General features: G+C 47.5%; 1 protein-coding gene across 1 annotated transcript; it reads left to right on the top strand.

Annotated features, from left to right (window-relative positions):
- Nucleotides 1-2,241: 2,241 nt before the first annotated feature.
- On the top strand, nt 2,242-7,996 carry FABP1 (fatty acid binding protein 1). The gene is made up of 4 exons (XM_086326630.1): nt 2,242-2,416; nt 4,632-4,804; nt 6,986-7,078; nt 7,872-7,996. The coding sequence occupies exons 1-4, from the start codon at nt 2,350-2,352 to the stop codon at nt 7,920-7,922; spliced, it is 384 nt and encodes a 127-aa protein (XP_086182756.1). The 5' UTR covers nt 2,242-2,349; the 3' UTR covers nt 7,923-7,996.
- Nucleotides 7,997-12,655: the final 4,659 nt, after the last annotated feature.

Genomic DNA, 12,655 nt, shown 5'->3' with positions numbered 1-12,655 from the left:
TTTACTGGTGCCAGATCCTCGGGCACATCAGCCACTACCCTCTGCCCACACTGCTCGGCAGGTAGTGATCTCCCTGTGGCAGGATGTATGCTAGTGCACCTGCCAGGAAAGCCAGAGCCAGGCTCTGGCATGAGCACGTGGACTTCTAAGGTACTCTGCTGGATCAACAAGTCTGAACTCTGGAAGTTTGGGAAAGTATTGTGAGAGGGCTGGAGAGAAGGGAACGCACCTCTACTGTGGGCTGACACACCCTGTTAGTCTTGCTCTGGGGCACCGGTGTCCCCTGTCATGAGTCCTCAGCTACTCACGGGTCCCCTACCTCAGGCACAGTCAGAACCTGAGGGCTTTCTAGGCTTGCAGAGCAGATGGCCCAGCAGCCCAGCAAGTTCTGGGGTGCAGATTTCTGGTGGGGAGGGCTGCCAGTTTGGCAGATGAGAAAGTGAGCACCTTGGTGACTGTGCTACATGTAGGACCAGATAAGATCCCCCAGCAGGGGAGAGAACTATCCAGCAAACAGAGAAAGCTCTGCCTGGAATCTCCTACCATCCGCTCAGACTCGAGCTGGAATGGCAGACCAGAACTGCAGAGAAAGGAGAGAGACCGACAGGGGTGGGAAGACTGTCACTGGCTCTTGGACCTGAGGTCCACAGTACCAGCCCTATTCACATCCGCCAATGCTAAACTTTCAGCCAGGCGCAAATCTGTTAGGCACACACACACACACACACCAATCTCCTGGCTGCCCAGCCCCAACGATTCAGTGGTTTGATAGGGTGGACCAACCTGACTATTCTATCTCTTGTTTTTGTTTAACGAGAAACAACGTGGCCTCATTGTCCACTAACCGTTTTTATTTGCTGACTCATCACTCACTGGACGTTGACTACGTGCCCGTGTGTTGGGAATACCAAAGAAAAGGTACAGTGGAAAAGAAGACTTAGAGAAAAAAATCCCAGTAGGAATGAGAATATAGATATTTGCAACGTGTTCTCTGAGCCCAGAGGATTCACAGAGAAGATGACCAAGGGGAGAAGAAAAGAGAGGCAGAGGGAGCCCCGTGAAAGCCACAGGGAGGCATGGATACCCTGATAGGTTTTGTTGATCCAGGAGGTCCTACCCTCTTCTTTCTCCTAACTTGTCTCTGGCTGATTAAATGTATCTCAATTTCCACATGTCTGATTTAAAGGTATCCTTTCACACTTCCAAAAGGATACTGTGCACCTGTGGGCATCAAGGAGGGATTCCCAAAGCAGCTCTAGGGGCTGATGACAGGTTTGTAAAAACTAAGTTTGTGTGACGATAAAGATGGGAAGACTGTGGACATAGTGGGGGAAGGAGAGTGGGGACGAACTGAGAGAGTAGCATTGACATATATATATACACTACCATGTGCAAAATAGCTAGCTAATGGGAAGCTGCTGTACAGCACAGGGAGCTCAGCTCAGTGTTGTCTGATGACCTAGAGGGCTGGGCTTAAGAAAGAGGGGATATATGTGTACTTACAGCTGATTCACGATGTTGTCCAGCAACATAGTGTACAGTATGTAAACTAACATAATATTATAAAGCAATTACCCTCTAATAAATTAATTTTAAAAATTATTTTTTTAAAGATGGGAGGAGATCGTAAGGTTATATAACTAAAGTGAGATTTTGAGGCTGAAGGGATTCCTTGGTATTTTTCTTGGAGCATGTAGATTTAGACTCCAACACACACACACACAAACACACACACACACACACCTACATGTATATGGGTATACATACATGTGAACATGTACACACATGCAGGTTTGTGTGTATAGGTATGTATGGGCTTCTCTGGTGGCTCAGTGGTAAAGAATCTGCCTGCCAATGCAGGAGACAGGGATTTGATCCCTGGGTTAGGAAGATTGCCTGGAGAAGGAAATGGCAAGCCATTTCAGTATTCTTACCTGGGAAATTCCATGGACAGAGGAAGCTGGTGGGCTACAGTCCATGGGGTCACAAAGAGTCGGAAACAACTGAGCGACTAAACAACAACAATAGGAAGGTATACACACACACACACACACACACACACACACTTCACAGGAAAGGGGCGTCTTAAAGGCTGCAGGGCTGGAGGGCTTTGCACCTGATTGACACTCACCAATGTTTGCTGAATTGGAGCAATCCACTGCCAGGCCCATCCTGTTTTTTTTATCGTTGACCATTGCTCTCAAGAGTTAATGTTTGACCCTGGCCATAAAGGAGATGACAGCTGATGACTTGTGACCGACTTTTGGAGAGGAAAGAGCCCCCTATAAATTAGCCCACACCAGCCCACACTGGCAGCCCTGCCAGAAGAGCTGTTGGATCACCGCCACCATGAACTTCTCCGGCAAGTACCAAGTCCAGACCCAGGAGAACTATGAGGCCTTCATGAAGGCAGTCGGTGAGTGCTGGGCCAAGGCTGGGGATCGTGGCCATGAAGGCTTGGCCCTGCAGATGGTGGCCAGTCAGGGTCCTGAAGTCAGACAGGAGGAGCAGTTCAAGCTTCATACAGATTTGGAATCATGTTCTGCAGGTTCCTTGTGCAGTTTTGGGCTATTCCTCCCTGGACAAGACTATGCCTTAGGGAAGTGGAAATGGCACTGAACTAAGATCTGATCTAGAGTGAAGTCACCTCCATGGCCACCTCACTGGGTGACCGTGTTCATTCACTCATTCATTCCTTTCCCCACTCTTCTAACAAACTTTGATTCAAGGCCAACCACACGCTGAGCAGAGTGCTGTGCTGAGCAGATACCACAAAGACAGATAACAATGAGCCACATTTCAAGGTCAGAATTTAGAGAAAGAAAAAAGAGAAGAAATGAATGCAACACAGCCTCTCTTAATGTGCCTTGAGTGTTGACTCAGTATCAGGCCTCGTGCTAAAGCCCCGGACAGCCAACTTCCTGCTGTTAGCTTCCTCTCACTCAGTCGTGTCCAACTCTTTTCAACCCCATGGACTGTGGCCCACCAGGTTCCTCTGTCCATGGAATTCTCCAGGCAAGAATACTGGAGTGGGTTGCCACTCCCTTCTGCAGGGGATCTTCTGGACCCAGGGACTGAACCTAGGTCTCCCACACTGCAGGCAGATTCTTTACCGTATGAGCCACCAGGTTGAGTCCTCACCAAAAACTCTGAGCTCGGCACTATTATTTTTCCCATTTTACAGGCAAGGCAATGAAGGCCTTGAAAGAGCAACTAATGCCAACCGGGGTCACACAGATCATAATCCCAACCTGAGTTGAGATATAAAGCCAGCACTAGTTCCCAGGGACCCCACTTTAAATCCCTGTCACCCACCCACCCCACTGAGTCACTTACAGGAGGATGTGGAGGCCGTGGGAGGGTATCAGGGGAAGGCTTGGTAGGAGTGAAGGTGAGCCTTGGGCCTTGGGAGATGAGAAGGTGTCCCCTGGGGGCTGGAGGAGGAGATTGTGTTCCAGGGGGAGGAAGTAAATGGGGTGGGGAGACAAAGAAGAGTGCTGAGAAGGAGAGGGTGGGGAAGAGAGCAAAGGCAGAGACAGGAAGCCTTTTGGGGTGGCTGAGAGCTGGGATCTTCTCCTGTAGGACACAACACAACACCTCTTGTCCCTGCATCCCTCACCTGGCATCAGGAGCCTCCCCATCACTGTCAGTGCACCCGGTTTTCCTGAGCCTCAGTTCATATGACAGCACAGACACTCTGACATTCATCACATTCTGTCCCCGGAGAAGGGACTCCTGGTCCATTTTCCTTAAAAGCCTTGATGGCAGAGGTGGAAGCAGGGATGGGGGCATAGGCTTGCCAGGCACGATCCTGCTGTGTGCCTCTTGCCCCTGAATAATTTTTTAATTAATTAATTTTTTATTGGAGGATAATTGCTTTACAATGTAGTGTTGGTTTCTGTCATACATCAGCATGAATCAGCCATAAGTGTATGTATACCCCTTTCCTCTTGAATCTCCCTCCCATCCTGGCATAATTTTTAAGAGCTTCCCTTTCACTCTCAGGAGGGACCTGGCTTGGGAGACAAGCTGATGGTCACCCTGAGTGTGGAGGAAAAAAATACTTACTCTCAAAGAGCAAAGTCTCTGAGCTTTAAACAGGGAGGACGGAGGAGGGAGAGTGAGTAAGAAGCAGGTGCTCAGACGAGGAAAGCTTCCCCAGGGCTGAGAAGTGATTTTTTCTTTTTTTAACAAACCAAACTGGCAAGATAGTGGGCACCTGAGGTCAGGCCAAGTCAGGCCACTGACCTTCCCTTTCAGAGGTTGAAGCTCAGTTTGTTCACAGGGCTCCAGGAAGTACCAAGGCCTCAGGGATCTTTCCTCCCGCTTCTCACCACAGGGATTCTCTTGTGACCGCCAGCTTGCAGGTCCCACCTCTGCTGTTTAGTGGCTCAGTCACGTCCAACTCTTTCCACCCCCATGGACTGTAGGCCACCAGGCTCCTCTGTCCATGGGACTCTCCAGGCAAGAATACTGGGGTGGGTAACCATTTCCTTCTACAGGCGATCTTCCCAACCCAGGAATCTAACCTGGGTCTCCTGCATTGCAGGCAGATTCTTTACCGACTGAGCCACCAGGGATGCCCCACTCCCACTTCTGCCCGCCCCTAAGCCTTTAATGCTTCTCTCCAGGGATGCCCGATGACGTCATCCAGAAGGGGAAGGATATCAAGGGGGTGTCGGAAATCGTGCAGAATGGGAAGCACTTCAAGTTCATCATCACCGCTGGCTCCAAAGTGATCCAGAATGAGTTCACCTTGGGGGAGGAGTGTGAGATGGAGTTCATGACTGGGGAGAAGATCAAGGTAGGAGGCACCCCCTCCAGCCACCCTCTGCTTCCAGAACTTTTCCTGGAGCCTGGACCCAGACTTCCTTCCTCAAGGCTCCCAGCTTACAATTCCTACTGCTGAGACCCTATCTCTGAACCCACAGCTGGGGTGGAAAGGCAGTGAGATAGCAGAAACCAAGATAATATTGTCTCCACATGGTTCAGTGGATAAAGAATCCACCTGCAATGCAGGGGACATAGGAGACGCAGGTTCGATCCGTGGGTCAGGAAGATCCCCTAGAGTAAGAAATGGCAACCCTCTCCAGTATTCATGTCTGGGAAATCCCATGGACAGAGGAGCTGGCCGGGCTACAGTCCATGGTATTGTAGAGTCAGACACAACTGAGCGACTAAACACACAAGCAAAAAACACAATATTATAAAGCAATTATCCTCCAATTAAAAATAAATGAATAAACCAGCTCTTAAGAAGCTGTTAGGAAAGGTGTCAGTTTCCTGGGAACTCTGGCCTGAGAATCTGTTATTGTTGTTCAGTTGCTCAGCCACGTCCGACTCTTTGTGACCCCATGGACTTCAGCACACCTGGCTTCCCAGTCCTTCACTATCTCCCCGAGTTTGTCCTTTGAAGTCAGTGATGCCATCCAACCATCTCATCTTCCGTCACCCCCTTCTCCTCTTGCCTTCAATCTTTCCCAGCATCAGGGTCTTTTCCAAAGAATTGGCTCTTCGCATCAGGTGGCCAAAGTATTAGAGCTTCAGCTTTGGCATCAGTCCTTTCAGTGAATATTCAGGACTGATTTCCTTTAGGATTGACTGGTTTGATCTGCTTGCACTCCAAGGGACTCTCAAGAGTCTTCTCCAGCACCACAGTTCAAAAGCATCAATTCTTTGTCACTCAGCCTTCTTTATGGTCCAACTGTAATATCCATACATGACTACTGGAAAAACCATAGCTTTGACTAGAGGAGAATCTGAGCTGTCCCATATGGAGGGTATGGGGGAACCAAACCTGGAGCAGGAGTCTAAGATTCAGATCTTCCAGGCCCAGAAACAGACAAGTGAGAGTCAGTGCAAAACCTTAACAGAGCCCTAAGTTCATCCCTGAGCCTAAGGAAATAGCTTTGCCGAGCCTAGAGCTGGTGGTCATGGGGAGAGACTTCCTGAAGGAGGTGCTGGCTATACCAGAGAACCAAGGCTCCAGGCAGGCCTTCAGATCAAGCCTAGCAGGTTGGTCAGTGACTCCTGGTCTTCGCTACCTCATCTGTGAAATGGACACAGTCACTTCCCAGAGCAAAGATAGTGGGTAAGCCAGCATCACCTCTATTGGGCTGTGGATAAGGTATGCAATTCAAGCTGGAGGTAGGATGTGTGAGTGGTGGGCAGGCGGTGGCAGGGAGATCCAGGCAAGGGGGTGCCCCTCACAAAGGGTCTCTATTCCTCCCTCCCAAACCCCGCATGCCAATACTGGCCTCACTGATACCACTGAGCAGAGGTCCTCACTCCTCTCCCCCAGCATCCCCGACCCCAGAAAACTTTGTGCATCTGTCTCAGCACAACCATTGGTCTTTTTTTTTTTTTTTTAACCTTTTCTAGTGGCTCTTGACTTCTGCTTCCCCAGATGAAACATTACAGATCAGGAAACCTATGATAAATTTTAGAAGGGAAACTCTCTTATCCGCCAATAGTAAGGGGCAAACAGTCATGGCCCTTTCCAGCTGTCGATTTTGGAGGCAAATTTTAACCTTGGCCAGTATCTTCTGCTCCCTGCTGGGTTTCTGTTACCTCTCCCTGGATGTGTGAAAAGGAGACCACAAGAGGAAAGATGAAGGTGCTAGAAGGAATAACATAATGTAACACAAAACCAAGACAGGTGTTCTCCCAAACGGCCAGTGTTTTGAATCTACTTCCTCCCTCCATTAACTTGGAGAATTGTTACTTGATTTTATTTTAGTGTTTGATTTGAGACTACTTAGCCATCCTATGCTGACTCCTGGATCACAGCCCATAAATGAAAAGTCTGACAAAAGAAGCCCTGCCGTTTTCTTCAGTTCTTACATAACCTCACTTCTGTTCAGAGCCAGGGAAGGGGGTTTGGTTGCTGTAAGCAGAGTCCCATGCCGGGGAGCCAACCTCATTAGTGAGAGAGTTACTCCCTCTGGGACCCGTCCTCACAGGCTATTTCTTCTGTCCCCTACAGGCAGTGGTTCAGCAGGAAGGTGATAATAAACTGGTGACAACTTTCAAGGGCATCAAGTCTGTGACTGAATTCAATGGTGACACTGTTACCAGTGTAAGTCTGCACTCTCAGCTTGGGGGTCCTAGTACCTGGGGCTGGGTGGGGAGGTGGGTAGTCGGGGGTCAGGGGAGACATGAAGAGCAGTGACTATTTCCTGTGGTCAGTCTCTCCTACTGCTTCCTGAGCATCCTTTGTGCCCCAGGCAGTTTCCACACATTTTCTCAAATCTTCCCACCAATGCTGAATTTCCTAAATGTGGAAACTGAGGCAGCATACAGCCAGGAAATGGCAGAGCTGGGGTTCCTCTGAACTGGATCTTACTCACAAGACTGATATCCATGGTGATACACTGCACAACCCTAGGAGGAGCCACTCTCATTACAGATGAGGGGCTTTGTACATTTCTTACCATCTTGCAATGAATGCCAATAAGGCACCTGTGGAGAAGGAAATGGCAAGCCACTCCAGTATTCTTGCCTGGAGAATCCTGTGGACAGAGGAGCCTGGCAGGCTACAGTCCATGGGGTCGCAAAGAGTCAGACACAAGTTAGAGAATGAGCAGGAGCAAGAAGTGTTCAATGAAATGTTGAGAAATTGGATTGGATTGAACTGGTCTTGCTCTAAGTCACTGATGTAGAAAGGAATTCTGTAAAAGGCAGGACAGCTCTGCATGTGAGGAAGTGACAAAGACTTGGCATGGGATTTTAGAAAAGATTGCCGATCCTTCCTCCGGTCCTATAGACAACAGAGGCGTCTCTGAGTTGCTGCGTATATTAGCATACTGGGGGTTTAACTATCCTTTATAATTCTACATCAGATGAACATTTCATGCTTTTCTGGCTTTCAGACCATGACGAAGGGCGACGTTGTCTTCAAGAGAGTCAGCAAGAGAATTTAGACAAAGTCTGCATTTCATATTCTTTTAGTATGTACAACTAATGTAATAAAGTGAACTTTGTTTTAAGAAAAAAATGTCTTCTTTTTGCTTAAAGGAGGAAGGGGAAGGGGAGTTAAAGGAGAGAGACTGAGAGAGAAATGGACCTGGTGTTGCCTCTCTCTCTCTCTCTCTCTCTTTTTTAATATTTATTTTTGTTTATTTGGCTTCACCAGCTTAGTTGTGGCATAGAACATTTGGGATCCAGTTCCCTGACCACGAATGGAACCCAGGCCCCCTGCATTGGGAGTCTCAGCCACTGGACCACCAGGGAAGTCCCCAAAATGTCCTTTCTTCTTAATGGTTTTTCCTTGATGGGGTTCTTGAACACTGATCACCTCTAGTTTTGTAAATCTTGATCATCTACATGTTACATCCTGCGGGGTTAGGTCTGATTCTACCCTGAAAGCAGACCCCAGGCTGTCCACTCAGGCAACCCTATAAGGAACACATGATGTGGCTGGATCTGTAGACCAGCCCTGGAATGACATGTCCCGCTGGACAGCCACACAGCAAGGAGCTGGAGCATGAGGCTGTGTGGTGGACTAGGTCACTCCCATGGGGATAGAGAGAGCAGGATCGCTGGACAGGCAAAGGGAAGCCATGCCCACAAGTGTGGCCTTGGCAGCCCCACCAGCCCCACCCACCTGAGGACATGAACAAAAGGAGCAGGCCCTGAACCACCCAATGGACAATTCTCCCTCTAGGGAGTGCCAGAAGTGGACAGAGAAACCTCTAGAAAGTCCTTCTGGGCTGTGGGCAGAAGCAGATTAAGGGAGAAGAGGGGTGTTTCCCCAAACGGTTATGAGTTGAGTTGCATCTCCCCAAAACTCACGTGTCAGAGTCCTAACCCTCAGCCTCTGATTGTGACCTTGCTCAGCCATAGCCATTACAGATGTAACTAGGTAAGTTAAAATGAGGTCATGCTGGAGTAGGGCAGGCCACTAATCCAATGTGGCTGGTATCCTTATAAAAACGACAAATGTATGGGGACTTCGAGCTTCCCAGGTGACTCAATGGCAAAGAATCTGCCTGCCAATGCAGGAGACATGAGTTTGATCCCTGTGTTGGGAAGATCCCCTGGAGGAGGAAATGGCAATGCACTCCGTTATTCTTGCCTGGAGAATCCCATGGACAGAGGATTGTGGCAGGCTACTGTCCATGGACTTGTAAGGATTTGGACATGAATGAGTACAAGCAGAAGCAAGATGAGGGCTTCCCTGGTGATCTAGTGGTTAAGACTCCAAGCTCCCAATGCTACGGGCCTGGGTTCAATCCCTCGTCAGGGAACTAGATCTCATATGCTGCAAGTAAAGATCTTGCATGCATGCCACAACAAAGACTGCTTGTGCTAAGACCTAGCACAGTTAAATTTAAAAAAAAAGAAAAGCATAAGTTTGTGGAAATGGAAACATGCACACAGGGAGTATGCCGTGTGGAGACTGGAGTTATGCAACCACAAGCTGAGGAACTAGCAGAAACCAGGAGAGAGACCGGGACAAGATCCTTTTCCACCTCCTGCGAAGGGGGCGGAGCCTTGTTCACCTTGATGTTCGAGTTCTGGACTCCAGAATTCTGAGATAACAAATGTCAATTGTTTGAGCCAGCCAGAGAGCTGCCAAGCTCTGGAATTTCTATCTTACATCCCTCAGCTCTCAGAACTGCATCCAGCCCACAGAAATCTCTCAACAAATGTACCTTGATGATACTTAGAGAATAGACTTATGGTTGCCAGGAGGAAGAGTGGGGGGAAGGGATATTTAGGGAGTTTTGGAGGGACAGTACCCACTGCTGTATTTTAAATGGATAACCAACAAGGACCTACTGTACAGCACAGGGAACTCTGCTCAACGTTATGTGGATGGGAAGGGAGTTCAGGGGAGAATGGACACATGTGTATGTATGGCTGAGTCCCTCTGCTGTTCACCAGTCATACCCCAGTACAAAATATAAAGGTAAAAAAAAAATTTCCAGAAATTCACTTCTGAAAAAAAAATGTACCTTGATGAACAAATGACTCTGTCACCTTTCCCACCTCTTCTCCTCCCTTTTCTGGAGGTGAAACCCAATTACTTTTTACTTGCATAGTATCGCAGGCCACAATGGCAACTCCCTGCCTCTCTCTCTTACCTGTGAACCTTCACCCCACGAACTGTCATCTTCCCTAAAAACAGCACAGGTCATAATGCATCCCAGTTCACTGACTTATACATGAGAGTCAAACTCCACAAATGGCATTCATGTCTCTATAACAGGGATCAGTAAACTTCTTTTGTAAAAAGCCAGAAAGTAAATATTTTCAGTTTTGTGGGCCACCCAGTCTCTGCCACAGCCCACCAATTCTGCTGTGGTTAACACTGAAGCAGCCACAGATGATGCCCAAACAGGTGGGCATGGCTGTGTTTTACTGAAACTTCATTTTTGAACACTGAAATTTGAATTTCATATCATTTTCATGTGTTCTTCTTTTGACTTTTTAAAACTTTTTAAAATTAATTTTTTATTTATTTTTAAATGTTGTTTGTGCTGAATCTTTTGTTGCAGTGCACAGGCTTTCTCCAGCGGTGGTATACGGGCTTAGTTGCCCTGAGGCATGTGGGCTCTTAGATCCCAGACAAGGGATTGAACCCATGTTCCCTGCATTGGAAGGTGGACTCTTAACCACAAGACACCAGGGGAGTCTCTGATTTTTTTTTTCCAACCTATTTAAACATGGGGAAATATCCTTAACTCCCACACCACGTAGAAAAAGGTGGTAGCCAGATCTGAGTCATGGACCCTATGATTAAAGTGAAGACCTTGAAGTGGGAAAATTATCCTGGATTATCCCACTGGGGCTAATGAAATCACAAGAGTTCTAAGTGAAAGAGGCAGGCAGGAGGGTCAGAGAAGGAGTGATGTCCTGCTGACTGGGGACCACAAACCAAGGAATGTGGGCATTCTAGAAGAAGCATTTAGAAGCTGGAAAAGACAAGACACAGGTTCTTCCCCAAGGATCTCCTTATTGACTTCTTTCTGCATCCTTAAGAGAAGTAAACCTGAGCCATCCAGGTTAAAGGTTATATCTGGCCTTTAATACACGTCTGTTAATTCACTTGTGGGGCGGTGGACAAGAGGCTTAGTCTGAAGGGTTTGGTGTGGCACTGGAAGGCAGAGGTTTCAGAATGCAGAGTTCACCCTTGACTCTTTAATGATCTTTCTATCTATTCTGCTGTATCTATGTAGCAAACTCCACTTTTACTGACTGATAACACTACAAATTAATATGTTCTTCTAAAGTTCAACCGATCACCATGACGTAAATATTCCCACCAAGTCCAGTGGCAGGTTATCAGTGTGATGCTATGCAGAGGTGGGAAGAGGTGTGTGTGGCTGACTGTCTCGAGCTGGTCTAGCACACCACTGCTTGTCTCTGTCCTTCACCCCCACTTTCTCAGTAGGGGAAGGGACACCCCAACAGAAGCATGGGTGGAACGCTCATGGACCACTTAGGATGAGACAGGCACTGTTTTAAGAAACCTATATTTTTAAAAACGTATCTTGGGGTACTCTTTCTACCCCCTTCTGATGTCTATATCAGAAGCTTTCTCTATCTCCTTTACACTTTAATAAAACTTTATTACACAAAAGCTCTGAGCGATCAAGCCTCATCTCTGGCCCCAGATTGAATTCTTCTCCTCCAGAGGCCAAGGATCCTGGCCTCTTTGCATGATTCAGCAACAACCTTTCATCTTGGGGGGCTCGTCCGGGATTCTTCAGGACAAGATGGGAGCTAACAATTCCAGCCTCACTGCTTTGAACTGTATCCTGAAAAACTGGGATAGATTTGATCCCCAGGGCTTAAAGAAGACACACCTGGTCTTCCTATGTGATACTGCATGGCCATGGTATCCATTGGAGGATGGCGAATGGTGGCCAGTTGGAGACACTGGGGCAACTTATTCCGAGCTTATTGAAGCCTCTGGCCCACTTTCTTCCTGATCCACTTCTGTAATGGGACTGTCTGGACAAGCCAAAAGCTTTTCAACAAGCATTAACAGAACTCCAGGAGACGACTCCTGACCCAACCTCTGAGTCAAGCAAGCCTCTATTTGAGCCAGGAACCGAGCTGTCAAAGTGCCAGGAATTGATTCGTGGGTACATCACACTTGAATTAAGAGGTGGCACCATGACCGAAACTAAGTGACTTCATTTTATGTCTTTACTTTCTATGCTCTGACTTTGTACTTTTCAGATGGGCCTGATAATCTATGTGAGCCTACTTCTGCTGACTCCAAAAATCTTGAGTCTGCCATTTAATCCTCAAGACAATGCCTTCCTGTCCTGGGCTCACTCCTACGCAGCATTTCATAATCGGTCTAACTGCTGGGTCTGTGGAGTGGAAGGCTTCCTGTGGTGGACATCTCCACTTCAAGGAAAAGACTTTCTCCAAGTCTGCAAATACATTCAACAACAATCATATGTGATGCCTCTTCTTAAACTGATGACATCTAACAACCCTAAAATGGACTGGTGCAACACTTGTACTTTAACTATGGACATAACGTGACTTTTAATTTTGATTATACATTGTCTCGGTTCGATGACTGTTTCACTATACATAAGGCAAATAGGTCTAGATCTAATGGTTTTTTTACCTGATGTTTATTAAATATGGGATGAGGCTATATGGCTAACTCCTGAAAAAGGACGTCTAA

Source organism: Bos grunniens, chromosome 11 (genome assembly GCF_055505025.1).
Source record: "Bos grunniens cultivar Pamir isolate PY7600 chromosome 11, Bosgru_T2T1.0, whole genome shotgun sequence".
Taxonomy (NCBI): Eukaryota; Metazoa; Chordata; class Mammalia; order Artiodactyla; family Bovidae; genus Bos; species Bos grunniens.
This window is presented reverse-complemented; position numbering and strand designations above follow the sequence as displayed.